Source organism: Eumetopias jubatus, unplaced genomic scaffold (genome assembly GCF_037043125.1).
Source record: "Eumetopias jubatus isolate StellerSeaLion01/CBP00866 unplaced genomic scaffold, mEumJub1_p1.0 scaffold_10, whole genome shotgun sequence".
Lineage (NCBI taxonomy): Eukaryota > Metazoa > Chordata > Mammalia > Carnivora > Otariidae > Eumetopias > Eumetopias jubatus.
In genome coordinates this window covers 58,903,457-58,921,552 of record NW_028274816.1, presented here as the reverse complement: position 1 = coordinate 58,921,552, position 18,096 = coordinate 58,903,457, and the positions used below count along the sequence as shown (strand labels likewise).

The following is an 18,096-nucleotide window of genomic DNA, read 5'->3' as shown; positions in this document are numbered from 1 at the left end:
TCTCTGCATCCCTCCCATCTCTCCATCCATACGCCCTCAACAAGAAATTCAGAGAAATAAGGATGTGATGAACTGTAGTCATATTTGACTTTACCTTTCCTCAAAGACGTATTAAAACCTCAACAATACGCCACATGTGTAAACCAATCAAGTTAGCAAAGACCTAAAACCAGCATGAAACGCGGAAACCTCAGTGCTGATAAAGACGCAGTGAGACCAGCACTCTCAACCGGTGGAATTGTAAATCATGCCATTTTTATGGAAGGCAGTTTGGCATGGTGGATTGAGACCCTTATTTACCAGATCGTTGACCCTGTGATTCTAGTTGAGGAAGATACTACTCAAAAAAAAAAAAAAATCCAAAGTGTGGAGCAAGGTTTGAATTCATCACATTATTTATCATAGCAAAACAGTGGAAACACTGAACGTGTCCCAAATTAGTGGATTGTTTATGTAAACAATAGGCCTGTTTGGGACAGGGATATTAGGAAGCTGTTCAGGATAATAACTTGGCAGAATTGTTAGTGTTATGCAAGAATGTTTGTGTTATATGATGGAACAAGAAAAAAGAAAGATACAAACGGGTATGTGACTCTAGCCGTGTAAAATGAAATGTTTACAGAATAAAATCTGAAAAGACACATTACTAACTCATGCGGTGGTAGTTGTGGGGTGCCTCCTTCCTTCCATTTCTGTTTCTGTAGATGTGCACTTCTGTAACTTGAAAATGAAGGGGGAAAGCTCTGAAGATCTGAGGCTGGGGACGAGGAACCCTTAAGAGAGGGAGAGACATCCGATTTTGAGCCCTCACCCTGCCTCCTGCCTAGAGACCTATTTCTATCCATTTCCCAGATTTCAGTTTTCTTCATCTGTAAAATGGGTTGGAGAAAGGAAGAGAAGTTTGGACAGGGAAGAAGGAAGGGCGGAGGGAGGAGATAATAAGCCTGTTTCATTGGGGTGGAAAAGGATATGAAAGTGTTCCTGAGTATTTCACAGGTGGCAAAACCAGAAGAGAGGGGTGTTTTCTGGATGGGTAGAGATGGCAGGTGGATGGGATACCAGGGTCCCACAGCAGCCCACCCAGAGTGAGAAAACGGCATCTGGGGTGCTAGAGGAAGAGGGGGCTGGGGATCTGGGTTGGTGGGCTCCTATTCTCAAAGAAGGAAGGGAAGGGACCTCTGGAAAGGAGGAGGGAGGAGTCCCCTGTGACTCAAAGCCTGGCTATGCCCTTGGCCTCCTACCATCAAAGGTTCCCTGGGCAGTCACACCTCAGACGCTGCTGACAGAGGGATCCTCTCCAGCCCAGGGCTCACCCTCTTGCCTGTCTTTCCAGTTTCTCCCCCAGAATTCTCAACCAGTGTCCTCCAGATACTTCCCCTCTCATCTCATCTCCCTAGCAAGTCTCTCCTAGCCCCCCACTCCTCCACCCCTCCTCATATTGCAGAAATCCTGCAGCCACCAGCTCCCTACACACAGGAGGCAAAGCCCCTTCCTGGCACAAAACACAGGAGTCTAGACCCCCAGCCCCTCCTCCCTCAGACCTAATGTCCCTGCCTCCAGCACCTCCCCCCTCAGACTCAGGTGTCCAGACCCCTGACCCTTCCTACCTCTAGATCAGTGTCAAGTTTAAGGAATGTCAAGGGTTTTTGACCACCCGTCTCCTTGAAGATCCATCAACTTCCCCTCCCCCCAGCAAGCAACCTCAAATCAATATTCATCTAAAGTTTGAAAAAGTAATGAAACGTTGCAGTTGTACTAAATCAGCCTGGAGCCACCTGGCCTTTCCTACAAGTCTGGAGGTGGGTTGGTTTGTAATGACTTGGGATAGCACTTTTGGTGGATTTTTAGAAATAACTTCCTTTCTCTTTGGGCAGACAGTACAACATAGTAGTCAAAGGCACTGACTCCAGAACTAAGCCTTCTTGGATTCCAGCCCCAGTTTGGGCACCTATCAGCTCCTTGCACGTTACTTCCTAATCCCCTTTCTTTCATCCTTGAAGCGAGAGGAATAACACCTATTTCCCAGGTCTGTTATGAAGGTTAAATAAATTTAATATTCAGAGAGTGCTAGAACATTGGCTTCAGTGAGTATTGGTTCTTATTGTCCATGATTTCTGGCACTTTTTCCTGCTTACACTCTCACAAAATTTTCTTGTCATTTTACATGTCAATTTTGGGGAAAATACCCTGTAAATAATAATGCATGGCACGTGGCAAGGACAAAACCATAAAGGTCACTGGCAAACGCCTGCAGTTGGGGACTTTATTCTCTCTCTTAGAGGTTCTTAGATATGGAGTTCCTCACCACCTATCACCTCCCTCCTTTCCCACGAGGCTCTCAACAACTCCTCCCAAGCCCTCCCATCCCCTGTTGTGCTAAGGGACACCCCGTGGGAGCTCCAAAAGACGGGCCATGTCCACCTCCACACTGGAAGTTGAGTTCCAATCCAAAAGGTCCCACCATTTCCTGGGTGTTGGATGTTGAGCAATTTACTTCCTTTTCTGAGTCTCAGTTTTCTTTTTTGTAAAATGGGAGTGGGCGTAATGAAGACATTTTAGTCATTTGGTCAACATTTCCTAAGGCGTCCTCTGGGCCAGGTCCCGTGAAGGCACTTGGGACACAGGGGGGTGAGTCAGCCTCAGTGCCTGCCCTCAAGGAGCTCACGATCCAGTGGGGGAGATGGACATGGATCCAGATGCTCACGGTCCAGGATGACTTGAGGGATGCACCTGCTGTGGGAACTTGAGTGAGAGAGTGACTAACCCAACTGCAGGAGGTGGAAGTTGGGTGGTGTTCAAGGGAAGGTTTCCAGAAGGAGATGATGCCCAAGCAAAGACTTGAAGGACAAGTTGTGGTCAGGAGAAGGTGAGAAGAGCATTTGGAGGGGGGAAATAACATGGATGAGGCCCAGAGGTGAGAGAGCAAGCTTCATGCCTGGAGCACGAGATCTGTGGGCAGAGCTGGGCAGTGCGATGCAGTAGCTGCTCACCACCGTGGCTCCTAACTTGTGGAATGTGACAAGTTCCAACTGACATGTGCTGTGAATGGAAGACACATCGGATTCCAAACACTTACTTTGCACAAAATAAGAAGACAAACTATCTTTAAAATGTTCTTATTTTGATTTCACATTGCAGTTTTGGATGTATTGGGCTAAATGAAATACTAAAATGAGCTCCTCTCTCTCTCTTTTTTTTTTTTACTATTATTTTTTATAGGCTCCATGCCCAGTGTGGAACTCAACATGGGGCTTGAACTCATGACCCTGAGATCAAGAGTCGGACACTTAACCAACTGAGCTACCCAGGCACCCCATCCTTTTACTATTTAAAAAAAAAATGATGGCTACTAGAAAATTTTAAAAGTGCATTTGTACTTGGCAATATATTTCTATTGACCAGGACTGCTGTGGATGCTGAAGGTGTTCCAACTCCCCACTGAAGGTCTGGGACTTTGTCCCAGGGGTGATGGCAGAGCCAGGGAAGTGCTATGAGCATGAGAGGGCCAGGGTCAGCTCTGGGTGCAGGAAGACCCCTCTAGGGTCAGGTGAAGGGTACAGAGAAGGGGGAAGAGCCCAGGTGATGGTCCGTGGGGAGATGAGCAGGTCTGAGCTGGGGCTCGGGTCGTGGGGACGGACAGGAGGCGGTGGGCCGGGCTGTAAGCGATCCAGCCTGGTGTCCAGGAGGGTGGTGGGTTCTGAGAAGATGCCGAATTCAGTGGGAACGTGAGCGTGAGGGGCCTGGGGGAAGCTGGGGGCAGAGGAGCAGCCCGAGAGTATGTTGACTGCCGAGTATTGATTTTCATCCCCCAGTGCCAGGCCCGAGCTGGTGCTGAGGTGGACATTAGTGATATCAGTGGTCCTCATCTCCAGTGATTTCCCCGCATTTTCCTTCTCATGCCCTGTGCTCATCACATCCATCCTCATCTCCCCCCCCCCATGGCCGCCACACGCCAGGACTTCTGCCCTGCTTCTCCGGACCAACACCCAACACTGGGCGCAGCATTCAAGATCCAGCTTCGTAGGCACCTCCTCAAATCGTCCTGGATCCCTCCATAGCTGCTGGGCCCCCATCTCACATTCCCACATTGCTCTCAAGTGTCCTTGCATTCCTGCTTATTCCTAAGTCTCTCCCTCCGTGTTGACCCTCCTGTGTCCCACGGCTCCCCACAGCATCCCCCCTGGCTCCCCAGGGATCTGACTCGCTTCTGGGCAGAATTGGGAGAAAGACAGAGAGAGATGGGGAAGGAGGCAGAGGGACAGAGACACAAACAGAGCCTGAGATGAACACAAGAAAGCACGAGAGAGAGACGGAGGTGGAGACACCCCCACTACGGCCAGGGACAGAGGTGGACAGTGAGACCTCACAGGTGGGCAGGCTTGGAGCAGAGGGGCCAGGAAGGTCAAATGTCCTGATATCCGGCAGAAGTGGGTGGACAATGAAAGGACAGCAACAGGACTGTCAGACAGGGACAAAGGGACGTTATTGACGCAGCCGCCTGCCTGCCCGGAAGAGAGGTTGAGAAACGGAGCTGCCGGGAGCATGGCACTGGGTGCCGGGGGCGGACAAAGACCAATTGTTTGAGGCCCCTTTCCCCACAGCACTGGGCCTGCGCCCCAGCCCAGGGCAGAGGCGGGTGCCAGCTCGGTGACACATGCTTTCTCACTGGCTTGCTGTCTACGGTGGGGACACGGAGGTCGTCAGCACCCACAGAGGGACTTACGGGCAGGTGCGTGAATCACCCCAACCCCGCTGGCCCGCGTGGCCTGGTTTCCAGTGCCTGAAGGCCGCAGGCCCAGAAGTGAGGGTCCGCAGGCCCAGAAGTGAGGGTCTGCAGGCCTAGAGTGCTCACAGACAGAGGCGGGGGGATTCCTGCATGCCAGAGGGCACTGTTCACTTGCCTGGGTTGTTGGTCCCCAGATATCTTCTTGCGCAAGGACCTACAAGTCTAGGGACTGAGAACAAACGCCTTTCCGCCTTTAGACTCAAAACTGCAGGTGCCCAGGTCTTTCTCCTGAAGGTCGAGAATTCTAGGCCCCCTCCTCTTCTCCCATTAGACCCTGGAGTCCAGGCTCCCAGTGCACTCAGGGACTGGTGCTCCCCTGCCGGGAAGCCCGGTCAGGGGTCATCAGGAGCAGAGCCACGGGGACATGGGGATGCAAGGAATGTGTGTGGGAGGTCTGGGTGAGGAGGAAAGGGTGGGGCAGCCTCCTGCCTCAGGGACCTGGGGAGACAGGGGTTAAAAGGAAGCACCAGGAGTGTCTGTGGACAGGAACAGCCTCTTCCAGGGAGGCCAGGAGGCCCAGGTGTCTGTCTGGCCTGGGGCCCCACAGCCCATACATCCTCTGCTGTCTGTCTCTCTGTCTCCTGTGCATCCTCTCTGCTTTCGGTGTCCTGTCTCTCCCCATAACTCCCTGCATTTCTGACCCTCTCTGCTCCTCTGTCTGTCCACCTGCGACACGTGCTATCCCCGTCCCAACCCAAGAACCCGTCGGCCAGGAGTCCTCTGGGCCCCCAGGCAGCTGGCCCCCAGCAGGTAAGATCACACTGCACCCCAGAACCTCCAGGTGCTGGGGTGAGCGACACTGTGAGCTCAGAAGGGGAGGGAAGAAGGTCAGGACCCCTCCTGGGCCATCCCCGCCTGTTGGCAGGCGAGCACGCTAGAGCCCAGGGAAGTAAGAGACGCGTAATGTGAGCCACAGACCACCACGTGTGGTTCTGGGTTCTTACTCAACCTGCTTTCATGGGACCCCAGAAGGGAAGACATGGTTAGAGTGACAAGAGGCCAGGGGAAGGATGGAGGTCAAGGGTCAGGAAGGCGTGCAGGCTGGGGAGGGGGAGGATGAAGGAGGGGCCTCGAGGGGGTCTGAGATGGTGCCTGAGGAGCATCTGATTTCCCTTCTCAGGAATGGGCATGAAGACGCTGATTGTGGCACTGATCCTGAAGGCTGCAGGTGGAAAAAGGGATGGGATGGGGTGGTTGGGGGGGCGGGTAGGGGGCTGCTGATGGGAAGGTTTGGAATTGGGGATGGGGATTCACACAGGTATGGAGGTGGGGTGGGCTTGGAGTGAGGAGGAAGTGGGGTGCAGACGGGAAGGGGGTGGGAGGTGGTCTGAAAGCGGGGGAAGAATCTGAGGATGGGGGTGGGGTGCAGATGACCTGGAGCACTGGAATGGGGCATTAGGGTTCACACTGGGGGATTCGCCTGGTGTCTCCAGACCTCCTCCCTGACTCAGACCCTTCCTCTCTCAGCCTGGGCAGAGGAACAGAATAAGGTGTTGCACGGTGGACCCTGTGAGCAGACAGCTCACCCCTACCAAGCTGCCCTCTACACGTCAGGCCACTTGCTCTGCGGAGGGGTCCTCATTCATCCGCTGTGGGTCCTCACTGCTGCCCACTGCAAAAAACCGTGAGTCTCCACGCCATGAGTGAGGCGTGGTTGCGATGAGACCCCGGGGGTGTCTTACAGATTTCAGGCGCGAAAGGACACACACATCTCCCCGTCCTAGCACAAGGCATCTGATAACCAGGTTCATCTGGCCAGTACTTCACTGAGCATTAAATATCTGTCAGGCACTTTTTTGGAGCCCTGGGGATACAGCAGTGAAGAAAATAAGCAAAACTGCTGCTTTTATGGACTGACCTTCTAACTGGGGAATCAGACGCTGCAGGGCCCTGTAGGCAGTGATGGAATGATGGATTTTATTCTAAGTGAGATGGGCAACCACTGGGAAATTTCAGTCAGGGAAGCAGCAGGATCTGATTTACATTTTTAAAAAAGATTTTTAAAATTAATTAATTAATTAATTTATTTATTTGTCAGAGACAGAGAGAGACAGAGCACAAGCAGGGAGAATGGCAGGCAGAGAGAGAAGCAAGCCCCCAGCTGAGCAGGAAGCCTGATGCGGGACTCGATCCCAGGACCCTGGGATCATGACCTGTGCTGAAGGGAGACGCTTAACCAACTGAGCCACGCAGGCATCCCTGATTTACATTTTTAAAAGCATCCTGGCCACCACGTGGAAAGTGGGCTGAGCAAGGGGAGATGAAGGGATGCACGTAGAATGACCTAGGATGATGGCTTGGACCAGGGGATGGAGGATGGTTGAAAACCTTGGGAGGTATTTTGAGACGAGCAGGACTTGGTGATGTGGGATGGAAGAAGCAGGGCTGACCTCCAGGTATTGACTCAAACAAGTGGATGTTCTGTTGAGTCTCTCTAAGCTCTGGGAGAGGGAAATAGAACCAGTTTGGATATGGGCAGAGGAGTGTCAGACATTTTGCTCTAGCCAAGGTGAGCCTGAGATACCAGGGAGATGTCCAAGAAGCATGAGGGTGGGCTGCTGGTGCTCAGAGGAGAGGTCAGACCTGGAGGTAAACATTAAGGGGTCATCCACAAATAAGGGGCATTTAAACACAGGATGGGATGAGATCATCCAAAAAGCGGGCATAGGCAGAAAAGCACAGAGGGACCAGGACTAATCCTCAGGGCCCTAATGATCACTAGTTAGGTTAACAGTTGCCATTTTGTTCAGTGCTACCAGCCAGGTGCTGAGTTAAGCAGCTTATATACATTTCCTGGAATCTCCACAATAAGGGACTCCTGGCCCCATTTTGCAGATGAGGATACTGAGGCTCAGAGAAGTAGTTAAGTGGCAACTCAAGTGTCTGAAAACCAACACGTGCCACTTCCTCCTGTGGGGGGAGGGGTCTAATCATGCAAGGTTATGGACTCAAGGACCCCAGGTTGGTCTCCCCTACGCTTAGGGAGATTTGGCATTACTCCCACCATTCTCATTCATTCATTTGGTGCACACTGATCAAGACATCTGCTAAGTGCCAGATTTGAGCTGGGCAGTGGGGATCCAGCAGTGGATGAGAGAGATACACAGAGTCTCTGTCCTTAGGAACACAGGAGAAGGAAGGCACGGAACGACAGTTATTTAACAAACAAGTCCTCGAAAAATCATATTACAAATTACCCTAAGTCCCGTGAAGGAAAAGAACAGGGATGGCTCCCTGAGAGAAAAGAACAGAGGTACCTACTTTAGATGGAGGAGGGTGTCAAGAAGGGCCTTCTGATGAGATGAAGTCCAAGCTGAGGCATGAAAAATGAGAAAACGTAGACAAATGAAGAAGGGGGATGAACGTTCAGAGCAGAAGAAATGCAAAGACAAAGTCCCTGAGGTTGAAACAGTCTGGAGTGTTTTAAGAAAGTTATCAGTTCACAGCGGGGCAGAGGATGGTGGAATGAGTTTTATTCCAAGGGCAATGGGGAGCCATGGGAGAATTCTGAGCAAGGGAGTGACTCTTTGATCCATTTCACAAATATTTGTTGGATGTCTATCATATATGATAGATGCAGGTCTAGGCACTGAGGATACTGTATCTGAACAAAACAAAAATCCCATCTTGATATTCTAGAGCTGTGCTACCTAATGCAGTAGCCAAAATTGGCTAATTAAATTTACATTAAGAAAAATGCAATGAGATGACAAACCCAGGAGCTACACATCAAGTGCTCAGTAGCAGCCTGTGTCTAGTGGCCACCATATCAAGCAGCTGCATGACTGAGGAAGTTCTATTGGACAGTGCTGCTATGGTAGGAGGAGAGACAATAAAATAAGTAAATATTTAACAATGCATCGATAGTATATCAGATGGTGATGGTAGATTCTTGGATGACAAAGAAGGCAGGGAGAAAGGACTTGCCTGTTAGGGTAGATATTTGCACTTTAATTGGATCATCAGGGAAGGCCTCGTGGAGAAGGTGACATCTGAAGAGGGTGAGAGAGAAAGCCATGCAGATGTGTGGGGAAAAGAGTTGCTGGCAGAGAGAACAGCCAGTGCAAAGGCCCTGGGGTGAGAGGATGACTGCTGTATTCAAAGAAAGGCAGGGAAGCCAGGGTGCCTGGAGCAGAATGAGAGAGGGAGTGGGAGGAGGTGATATTTGAGAGGTGATGGGGGCAGGATGTGCAGGACCTTGTGGGTCAGGGTGAAAACTTCAGCCTTTACTCTAAGTGAGATGGGAGTCATGGGAGGGTTCTGAGCAGAGGAGGGACAGGAGGAGGTGGGATATTTTATGTTGTTAAAATTTCTCTGGTTGTTTTGTGGAGGATGGACTGTGGAGGAGCAAACACAGAAGCAAGAAGTCCAGTGGGGTGCCTACTGCCATAGTCCCAGTAAGAGATGATGACTCCAGACCAAAATGGTAGCAGTGGGGGAGGTGAGAAGTGGTCACATCTTGGATATACTTTGGAGAGCCAAAGGGACTTCTGGGCAGCTTGGATATGAGGCATGAAACAAAGAGAGTCATGAAAAATCTCAAAGGTTATTCTGGAAGGATGAAGTTTTCCTTTTCGGAGCTGGGAAGATTGTGAGGGGAACAGGCCAGACGGTTCATGGTACACAAAGCCACCCCCATCTTCCACTACAGCCCTTTCTGGAGTCTCAGCTGCAGCCCAAGGGCTCCAGGTAAGACCCAGCCCTCCTCTTTCCCAGGAATCTTCAGGTTTACCTAGGGAAGCACAACCTTCAGCAAAGGGAGAGTTTCCAGGAGCAGAGCGCTGTTATCCGGGCTGTGGCCCACCCTGGCTACAATGCTGCCACTCATGACCAGGACATCATGCTGTTGCACCTGGCTCGACCAGCCAAATTCTCTGAACGCATCCAGCCCCTCTCCCTGGAGGAAGACTGTTGGGCCAACCACACCAGCTGCCACATCCTAGGCTGGGGCAAGACAGCAGATGGTCAGTAGGGGGAGGGTGATGGGGAAGCAAGCCAATGGGTGACAGGCTATGGAGGAGGTGGGCTAATGGTGAGGGCCAATGGGGCAGTGTGTCAGTGGGGAGGGTTGGCAAATATGGGAGTTGAAGGAACGAGTGAACAGCCCAGTGGAGAAAGGAGACCCGTGGGTGAATGGTATGGAGAGATAGGCCATAAGATAAAGGATCAAAGAAGAGGGACCTTCTAATCAAGAAGGAGGCCAATGATGGAAAGGGACCAATCAGGATGCACAGATGATCAAGAAGAGATAATGGAGGAGGGACTAATGGAAGAAGAGAGATCAATAAAGCAGGGCAGCCCGCAGAAAGATATGAATTGAGAGTGTAAATGGGGTGGAGAGTGATAATAGGGAGGAACCAACTGAGGAAGGGTCAGAGGTCAAGAGGAGTCACTGGAGGAAGGAATGGGGTAGAAACAAGTCCAGTAGGTCAGCAGGAACCGTGGAAGGTAGTTGGGCCAGTGAGTGAAGGGCCAAAAAAGGAAGATGGACCATTGGATGAAGGGCCAATAGGAAGGGAGAACCTATGGTGGGGGGGGGTTCATTTAGGAAAGAACCAATGAGGGGGTAGACCTCTGGATTAAGAGCCAATAAGAAGGGAGAACCAATGAGGGGGGGGAATGGGACCAGTTAGGAAAGGACCAATGTTGGCCAATCAGGATGATCCAACAGGAAAGAAGGGTCCAATGAAGGATGAAAAGGTGGAGGAGGGACTGATAGAAGAGAGTCTAGAGGTGAGCTGGAACTATTGAAGAAGGTGGGACCAGTGACAGCGACAAGTCGAGGCAGGACCTAAGAGAAAGGGAAAACCAATAAGAAATGAGGGCTAGTGGAGAAGGGGCAATTAAATGAGGAAGACAGGCCAATGGGAGGAAAGAACGATGTAAAGAGGGACCAATCAGGAGTCAGGGCCAATGGAAATGGGTTTTTATGAATGAAAGACAAATAGGACGAAGGAAACCAGTAGGAAGTACGGACCAAGAGGACTTAAAGAGGTTGGAAGATTGCTGGGGGGGGAACGTGGGAAAGACGGGTTGCGAAGTGAGCCCGGCTCATTTCTCTCTGCAGGTGGTTTCCCTAACACCATCCAGTGTGCATACGTCCACCTGGTGTCCCGCGAGGAGTGTGAGCGTGCCTACCCCAGTCAGATCACCCAGAACATGGTGTGTGCCGGGGATGAGAAGTACGGGAAGGATTCCTGCCAGGTGAGGCCACCAGGACCTTCCGGTTACATCGCCAAAGACCGAGACAGCAAGAGAGGAAACACACAGGCCGAAATAGAGCTTTACAGAGACATGCTGGGAGAGGATCCCGGGGAGGGAGTCTCAGTTGGACACTCAGTGACACAGTGAGGAACAGGCAGAGATATAAAGACAGCCAGCAGAGACAGGAAATGCAGAGACAAAGATGGAGATAGAGAGATCAAGAACAGAGAGACGCAGTAAGAAGGCAGATGGTGTGAGGGGACTGTCCTTCCTCAAACAGGGGACCGTCCTGTTTGGAGATGACCAAGCTCTGGAGGCGGGTGGACCACAGCCAGGGAGAGACAGGGCTCCATCCCCATTCCCAAATGCCTCCTTTAACTTGGGCTTTTTTTGTTTCCCCATCAACCACTGGCTCTCTCCTATTTATGTCAAAATTTACTCCAGTGCGGGGCGCCTGGGTGGCTCAGTCATTAGGTGTCTGCCTTCGGCTCAGGTCATGATCCCAGGGTCCTGGGATCGAGTCCCGCATCGGGCTCCCTGCTCAGTGGGAAGCCTGCTTCTCCCTCTCCCACTCCCCCTGCTTGTGTCCCCTCTCTCGCTGTGTCTCTCTCTGTCAAATAAATAAATAAAATCTTTAAAAAAAAATTTTACTCCAGTGCATTGAGGGGCCTGAAGAGACCAGTCAAGAGGGAGAAAGAGACAGAGCTAGGAACAGTGATACATAGCAACTTGGACACAAAGAAAGGGCTAGCAGACAAATCCCATTTCTGAAGCTGTCTTTTCTCTCCCCAGTTTTGTTGAGATACAGTCAGCATCCATACATCAGTGTAGAATTTTCAGGTGTATAGCATGATGTTGGGCTTCCATATGTGTAGAGTGATTACGGCAGTCAGTTTAGTTAGCTCCCAACATCCCCTGTAGATTCAATGAGAAGAGAAAGCAAAGCAAAGAAACAGAAAAGAAAAATTTTTGTTCCTTGTGATGAGAGCTCTTAGGGTGTACTGTCTTGACAACCTTCCTAGATATCACAAAGCGGTGTGATATAGTCACCATGTTGTGCGTTACATCCCTGGTACTTACCTTGTAACTGGAAGTTTGTTGTCTTTTTAGGTCTCTTTCTCTCTCCTTCTGTCTCATTACATGTACATCTACATATATAAACATAACTATTATATGAATAGATTTATATAAATATAACGCATTTTAATAGAAATGTAAAACCATGCACGCGATGTATTTTATTTTGTGTGTACATATCTATTTCTCTTGTTGTCTCCACCTCACTCCGCACTTCTGCCTCTCTCCACACCTCTCAGTCTCTGTTGTTGTTGTTGTTGTTCTTCTTCTTCTTCTTTTAAGATTTTATTAATTTATTTGACAGAGAGAGAGCAAGCAAGAGAGCACAAGCAGGGGCAGCCGCAGAGGGAGAGGGAGAAGCAGACTCCCTGCTGAGCAGGGAGCCGGACGCATGGCTCTCAGTCTCTGTTCCTAGCCTTTATTCTTTTTCTTTTCTTCTCTCCATGCCTCTCTGGGTCTTGGTGTTCTCTTTATTTCTCCACATTTCTGAGTTTCCCTCAGACTCTCTATTTCCCTGCCTCTGACTGTGTGTGTGTCTGTCTGTCTCTCTGTCCCCAAGTCTATCCATCTCTGAGTGTCTCTCTCCCTTTCCCTCTCTACATGTATGTCCTTCTGTCTCCCTATCTGTCTGTCTGTCTTTCTTTTTTAAAGATTTTATTTTTAAGTAACCTCTACACCCGATATGAGGCTCAAACTCACAACCCCAAGATCAAGAGTCACAGGCTCTACTCACTGAGCCACCTGGGCGGCCCTATCACTCTTTCTTTTCTCTGTGTGTGTTCCTGTATCTGATTCTCTCCCTCTTTCCCTCAGGGTGATTCCGGGGGTCCGCTGGTGTGTGGAGACCGTCTCCGAGGCCTTGTGTCATGGGGTAATGTTCCCTGTGGCTCCAAGGAGAAGCCAGGAGTCTACACCGATGTTTGCAGATATAGCCGCTGGATCCGAAAAACCATTCAGGCCAACTAACCTTGACATGTGACACCCAACTCGACCTGTGGTTCCCACTTGCTGGCTCCAGAATATCTCTGGCCAAGACTTTGCCTTCCCCCTACCTGCCTAGATCCAACCCTTAATGCTTAATAAAAACAATGACATAACAGTACAAATTCACCCTGGTTTTACCCCAGCCCCATCCTTGCATCACTGGGGGTGAGTGGGGACGTGGGCTAAGGTCTTACCCCTACCACTAAGAGAATACAGGAAAACCCCTTCCAAGCATCTTTCCCTCCCTGGTTATTCCATGGGCTCTACTTCTTCATGCAGAGGAGTGGTCACAAGTCTGGCAAAACCTGAGTTGAAATCCCAACTCTGCCCCTTGCTAGTTGTGTACCCTTGGGAGGGGCAATTCCTTCCCCGTGTAGATTTTCTCATCTGTGAAATAAGGGTAACAAGGGTAATAATAGTATGTTCCTCATAAGGCAGTGGTTGCTGTTGGGAGGATTCAAGATTTCCAACAAGTGAAACACATACAGTGTGCCTGGCATACTTGCTTGAGCAATAAAGAGTGGATTTTATTCTTGGCAGTGCTTCTTGCTTTTATCCCACTTCTGCCTGTCTCAAGTCCAGATAGTCTTCGTTCCCTTTTACAGCCCAATTTCATTTCTCCTTCCCTCCAGGAAGACGTCCGTGAGTACTCCATCTTGTGCTAGCCTTCATGGGGGCTCTCCCCCTTAAACTCCTTTTCTAGCCGTGGAAGAAGTGGGGGCAGAGGGCTGGGAGACCACTGTGTGTGGGTAGGGGGTGGGAGAGAAGGTGGGAGAACAGAGCCGGGGCCAGATCCCAAAGGACCCAGACCCCCAGGTTGAGAGGTAAAACTTTCTCCTGAGGGCAGTGGGGAGCCACGGAAGGCTTGTGAACAAGAGCAGCCCTGGGACCGTGTACAGGATGAACCAGAGGGGAGAGACTGGAGGCCAGGGAGGAGGTTGAAGTGATGGCGCAGGGAAAGAAGAGGGCTGAGCTGGGGCTAGGCGGTCTGGAGAAGGAGGCTGCTTACGAGTTCACCATATGGAGAAGGTCGGGTGGATGACATTCAGAGTCATAATGGAGGTCAGTGGAAGACAGGGCTGGCCTTGAGTGCCAGGAAGAAGCACTTGGCCTTGATCCTGAGGGCTTTGAGAAAACGACAGGGTCAGATCTGTGTACTAGAAAGATCTTGCTGCAGTCCATTTGAGGGGACAGCAATGGGCAGGGAGGAGGAGAGACTGGAGGTCCCCGGAGAAATGAGGGGAGCAGACAGGCCCAGCCGGGCAAGCCCCAGGCTTCTGCATGCTTTCTGGGCTGCTCCCACAGACGTGCACCAAGCACGATCCCTAACTGATGTACACGCCTCTACCCCCAAGTCCCAGGGCTGTCCTGTCCTCAGAGAAATCTTCTTTCCCTACAACCTCCACCGTATCATCCGTGAGGAAGGCAAAATAACCTCTAAGCCAGGGGTCCTCCCAGGAAGGGAAGTGGGACAGGTAGGGGCTCTCAGAGACAGAGAGAGGGAAAAGACAACCCTACATGGGGGCTGGATTTAGAAGCAGAGAAATATTTGGGAACAGAAGGAGAATCAGAGACAACCATTCATTTGTTTCGATATTTATTGCAACCTTATTTTTGCCCAGTGCAGCGTAGAACGAAATCAAACGTTATTAAACAGAGCAACCTCATCCTAGGAGATGTTCAAAGTCAATCGTGTGTCATTCTGCGATGGGAGAGTTATGTGGTCCAAAGACAGAGGGAGTAATTTAAAAGAACGGAGTCCCTCAGTTGCAAAGATCTTCAGATTTGGAGGAAAAGCACATGTCTTAAGAACCAAAGCAAGGTGAAAGTTGATCAAGCCACATGATGGGAGGGAGTGGCTGATTTTTATGTGTATGTGGAAATACTAAGTCATGTGAACGGCCTGGGCCCGCCCTGACCCATCCCTTCATAAAGGTTTTGGATGGTAAATAGGGCCGTGTAATGCACCAGAGTCACCAGGAGGAACCAGTCAACAAATGTCCAGAGCAAAATCAACTTCAGTTCATTAACAGAGAATTAGCTTCTTTTACAGATATGATGAATAACAAACACTTACTTAGTACATGCCAGGCGCTGGTCTAAGAGCTTTATACATTAACATATTTAATCTTCATAGCACACCTGTGAACTAAGTACCATTATTCTTTCGATGTTACAGACAGGGGAAACTGGGACACAGAGAGGATCCTTGATTTGCCCAAAGTTTCACAGAGAGTGAAATTCGGCCAAGCCGACATATGAATGCCAAGGGGTTAGTGCCAGAGTTTCAGGTCCTGACTGCTCAGCCATAGGGCAGTCTTCTTTCAATTCCGGTACATTCTCAAGTTGAGCATAGACATGTTTAAAGGCTTAACATGAATCTTTTTTTGAAGCAAACTCTCTGCATGTTAAGGTGCTTGTATGTCTAACAGAATTTTATCTGTTACAGAGACAGTCTCCTGACTTCAGCTTGAAAAACGTCATTGGTCTGTGATTTTTAAGTTGGTGTCATACTAAATTTATAGCCAGTGTTGGGATACTTGAAAGAATATCAAGTTGATCATATTTACACGTGTAATATGCATAGATATATAAATTTACCTAAATGTTCTGGGAGGTTTGTCTAAAAACTGAAGGGCTTCCAGAAGAGATTGAATGTGTTGGTTTTAGAAAGGTAGTTTAGGGACGCCTGGGTGGCTCAGTCGGTTAAGCATCTGCTTTCGGCTCAAGTCATGATCTCGGGGTCCTGGGATCGAGCCCTGCATTGGGCTCCCTGCTCAGCAGGGAGTCCGCTTCTTCCTCTGCCCTTCACCTTGCTTATTCCCTCTCTCTCTCTCAAATAAATAAATACAATCTTTTTAAAAAATAGAAATGTAGTTTAAAATGTTTGAAGATACTTAATTAACTGAGTTTGTAAATGAGACCAAACATTATTGTGAAGACCTATCTGGAATAAAGAGGCATATCTAGAATTAAAAGGGTTGTAAGCCAACCTTGAAAGATTAAGGAAGAAGTGGGTTGCTGGATTTGTCACTTCCATGTGTGCAATATGAATCACAGTAATCAAAACAAACTTCAGAACAGTTTTTTTCCCCTGTACCCTGAAGCCAGGATCAAAGGCTCTAAAACCTTTGGTTCAGCAGGTACCAGTTTACAGAAGTGAGCAATTCAGCTCGGTTCTGCCCCCAAGGAATGTGAGTTCCACGAGGACAGCAGCATCTCCAGGAGTCCATTTTGTTCACGGGTGGACCTCAGTCTGGCTCGCAGGGGCTGCTCAGGACATAGCTGTTAAGTGAGTGTTTGGCTCCTACATCCCAGCAGGTCAGACACTTGGAAACACAGTTAGAGACGGATTCAGAGAGTCAGGGCCAGACAGAAAAAAGAGGCCGAATGGAGAAAAGGTGGGGAGAGGCAGCTCCAGATGGCCCAGGACTGGTGAGACAGAAGCCACCTTTTGGGATCCCCACCCGGTGCCCCATTTCCCAAAGGGCCAGGAGCCACCCACCCCCCATCCTGGCCTCTTGGCCTCTTTCCGCATCAACAGGTGGCCCTGCCCAACCCTCTCACCCACGCCTGGCTGCACCAGCCCAGCCAAGTCCTCTGCAGGGGGCTGCCAGACTGGATCCCTACCCCCCTTTTGCCCCATGATGAGGGGCAGGAGGAGGGATGAGGGATCCTTTTGGCAAAGTGGTCTGAGTCTTCTTTACTCCAAACGCAACGCAAGGGAGACAGAGGGACACAAAGATGCAGAGATACAGGTACTTGCAGCCAGTGGCAGGGGGAGGGGATAAAAACAGAGGGAGACTGAGAAGGGTAGAGTCGCAGAGGAAAGAGCGGCGACAGAGAAGGAAAGATACAAGAGAAACTCTGAGGTATAGAGACAGAGATGGAGAATCACAGACGCATAAATGGAGTGATGGATATGCTCACTATCGGTGGTGATGTGTGTCAGACCTCATCAAATCCTACACATTAAATATGCACAGTTTATTGTAACCTGATTCCACCTCAAAGCTGTAAAGGAAAAAAAAAAGGCAGAGGAAAAGTAAAGGAACAAAAGACCAGAATTCTAAGGTATGTTGACATATGCACCACTCAGAATCATTAAAAAGAGAGAGAATCGGGGCGCCTGGGTGGCTCAGTTGGTTGAGCGACTGCCTTCGGCTCAGGTCATGATCCTGGAGTCCCGGGATCGAGTCCCGCATCGGGCTCCCTGCTCAGCGGGGAGTCTGCTTCTCCCTCTGACCCTCCCCCTTCTCATGCTCTATCTCATTCTCTCTCTCAAATAAATAAATAAATAAAGCTTAAAAAAAAAAGATGGGAAGATAATAAGGTGGGACGGAGAGAAGCAGAAAGAGTGAAGAACACAGAAAATAAAGAAAAATCCAGGCACCAAGAAGACCCCCCCAGAGCTGGTGAGAAGCATGAGCTTGAGGCTGGGGGGAAAGGGGTTCAGGGCAGGATGGGCCAGTCCTGCGGAGATCCCTTCCAACCCTCCCTCCTGCCAGGGAAGTAGGGAGTGGCCTTTGGGACTGGGTGGGGGGCGCTCTGGGGGTGGAGGTGGGGGGAAGCAGGAGGAGTGATTGCTGAGGCCTGGCAGGGCGCCTCACTACCTGGGAATGCGCCCCGGGGATCAGTGGGTGGTTATAACTCAGGCTGAGTGCCCAGAGCCGAGGAGGAGGTGGCTGCAGGACGGCACAAGCCTGAGAAGTCTGTCGCTGAGCTGGGAGTGGGTTCCCCACACCCTACCTGGGGGATTCGGCAGGTGAGGCCTGGGGAAGAGGACAGGGAGAGGGAGAGGTGTCTGCGTCTGGCTCTGGTCTTGGATGCACCACTACTCTCTCTTTATCCTCCCTCTTTGCCCAACTGGAGGGGGCTGGATGTCTGCTCCTCTGAAGTCTGTAGGCTCCGGGTTGGGGGGCAATGTCCTTGTGGTTCCTTTCTGCCCCGGGAAATGGGGCAAAGAAGGAAGGGAGGTAGGGTAAGGGCTCCCAGAATCACCCGGGCCTCCCTGCCCTTTGTCCTCCCCACAAGGTGCAGTGGCC

General features: G+C 50.3%; 1 protein-coding gene across 2 annotated transcripts; it reads left to right on the top strand.

The window, feature by feature from the left end:
* The first annotated feature begins 5,908 nt into the window (after positions 1 to 5,908).
* Positions 5,909 to 13,033, top strand: KLK6 (kallikrein related peptidase 6). Of its 2 annotated transcripts, none has more exons than XM_088027217.1 (5): positions 5,909 to 5,950; positions 6,238 to 6,410; positions 9,503 to 9,750; positions 10,854 to 10,990; positions 12,881 to 13,033. In XM_088027217.1, exons 1-5 carry the CDS (start codon positions 5,909 to 5,911, stop codon positions 13,031 to 13,033), a joined length of 753 nt encoding a protein of 250 aa, XP_087883343.1. The 2 variants fall into 2 exon arrangements, with proteins under 2 accessions (XP_087883343.1, XP_027947361.1); XM_028091560.1 differs by having other exon boundaries at positions 5,909 to 5,954; positions 6,254 to 6,410.
* The last annotated feature ends 5,063 nt before the right edge of the window (positions 13,034 to 18,096 follow it).

What these genes read in the sequence shown, in the direction of transcription:
- KLK6 (XM_088027217.1), top strand. Translation starts at nt 5,909, where the DNA reads ATGGGCATGAAGACGCTGATTGTGGCACTGATCCTGAAGGCT. An exon ending in TGGCACTGATCCTGAAGGCT is followed by an intron (nt 5,951 to 6,237) that starts GCAGGTGGAAAA and finishes TCCCTGACTCAG; the next exon opens with ACCCTTCCTCTCTCAGCCTG. An exon ending in GCTGCCCACTGCAAAAAACC is followed by an intron (nt 6,411 to 9,502) that starts GTGAGTCTCCAC and finishes CCTCTTTCCCAG; the next exon opens with GAATCTTCAGGTTTACCTAG.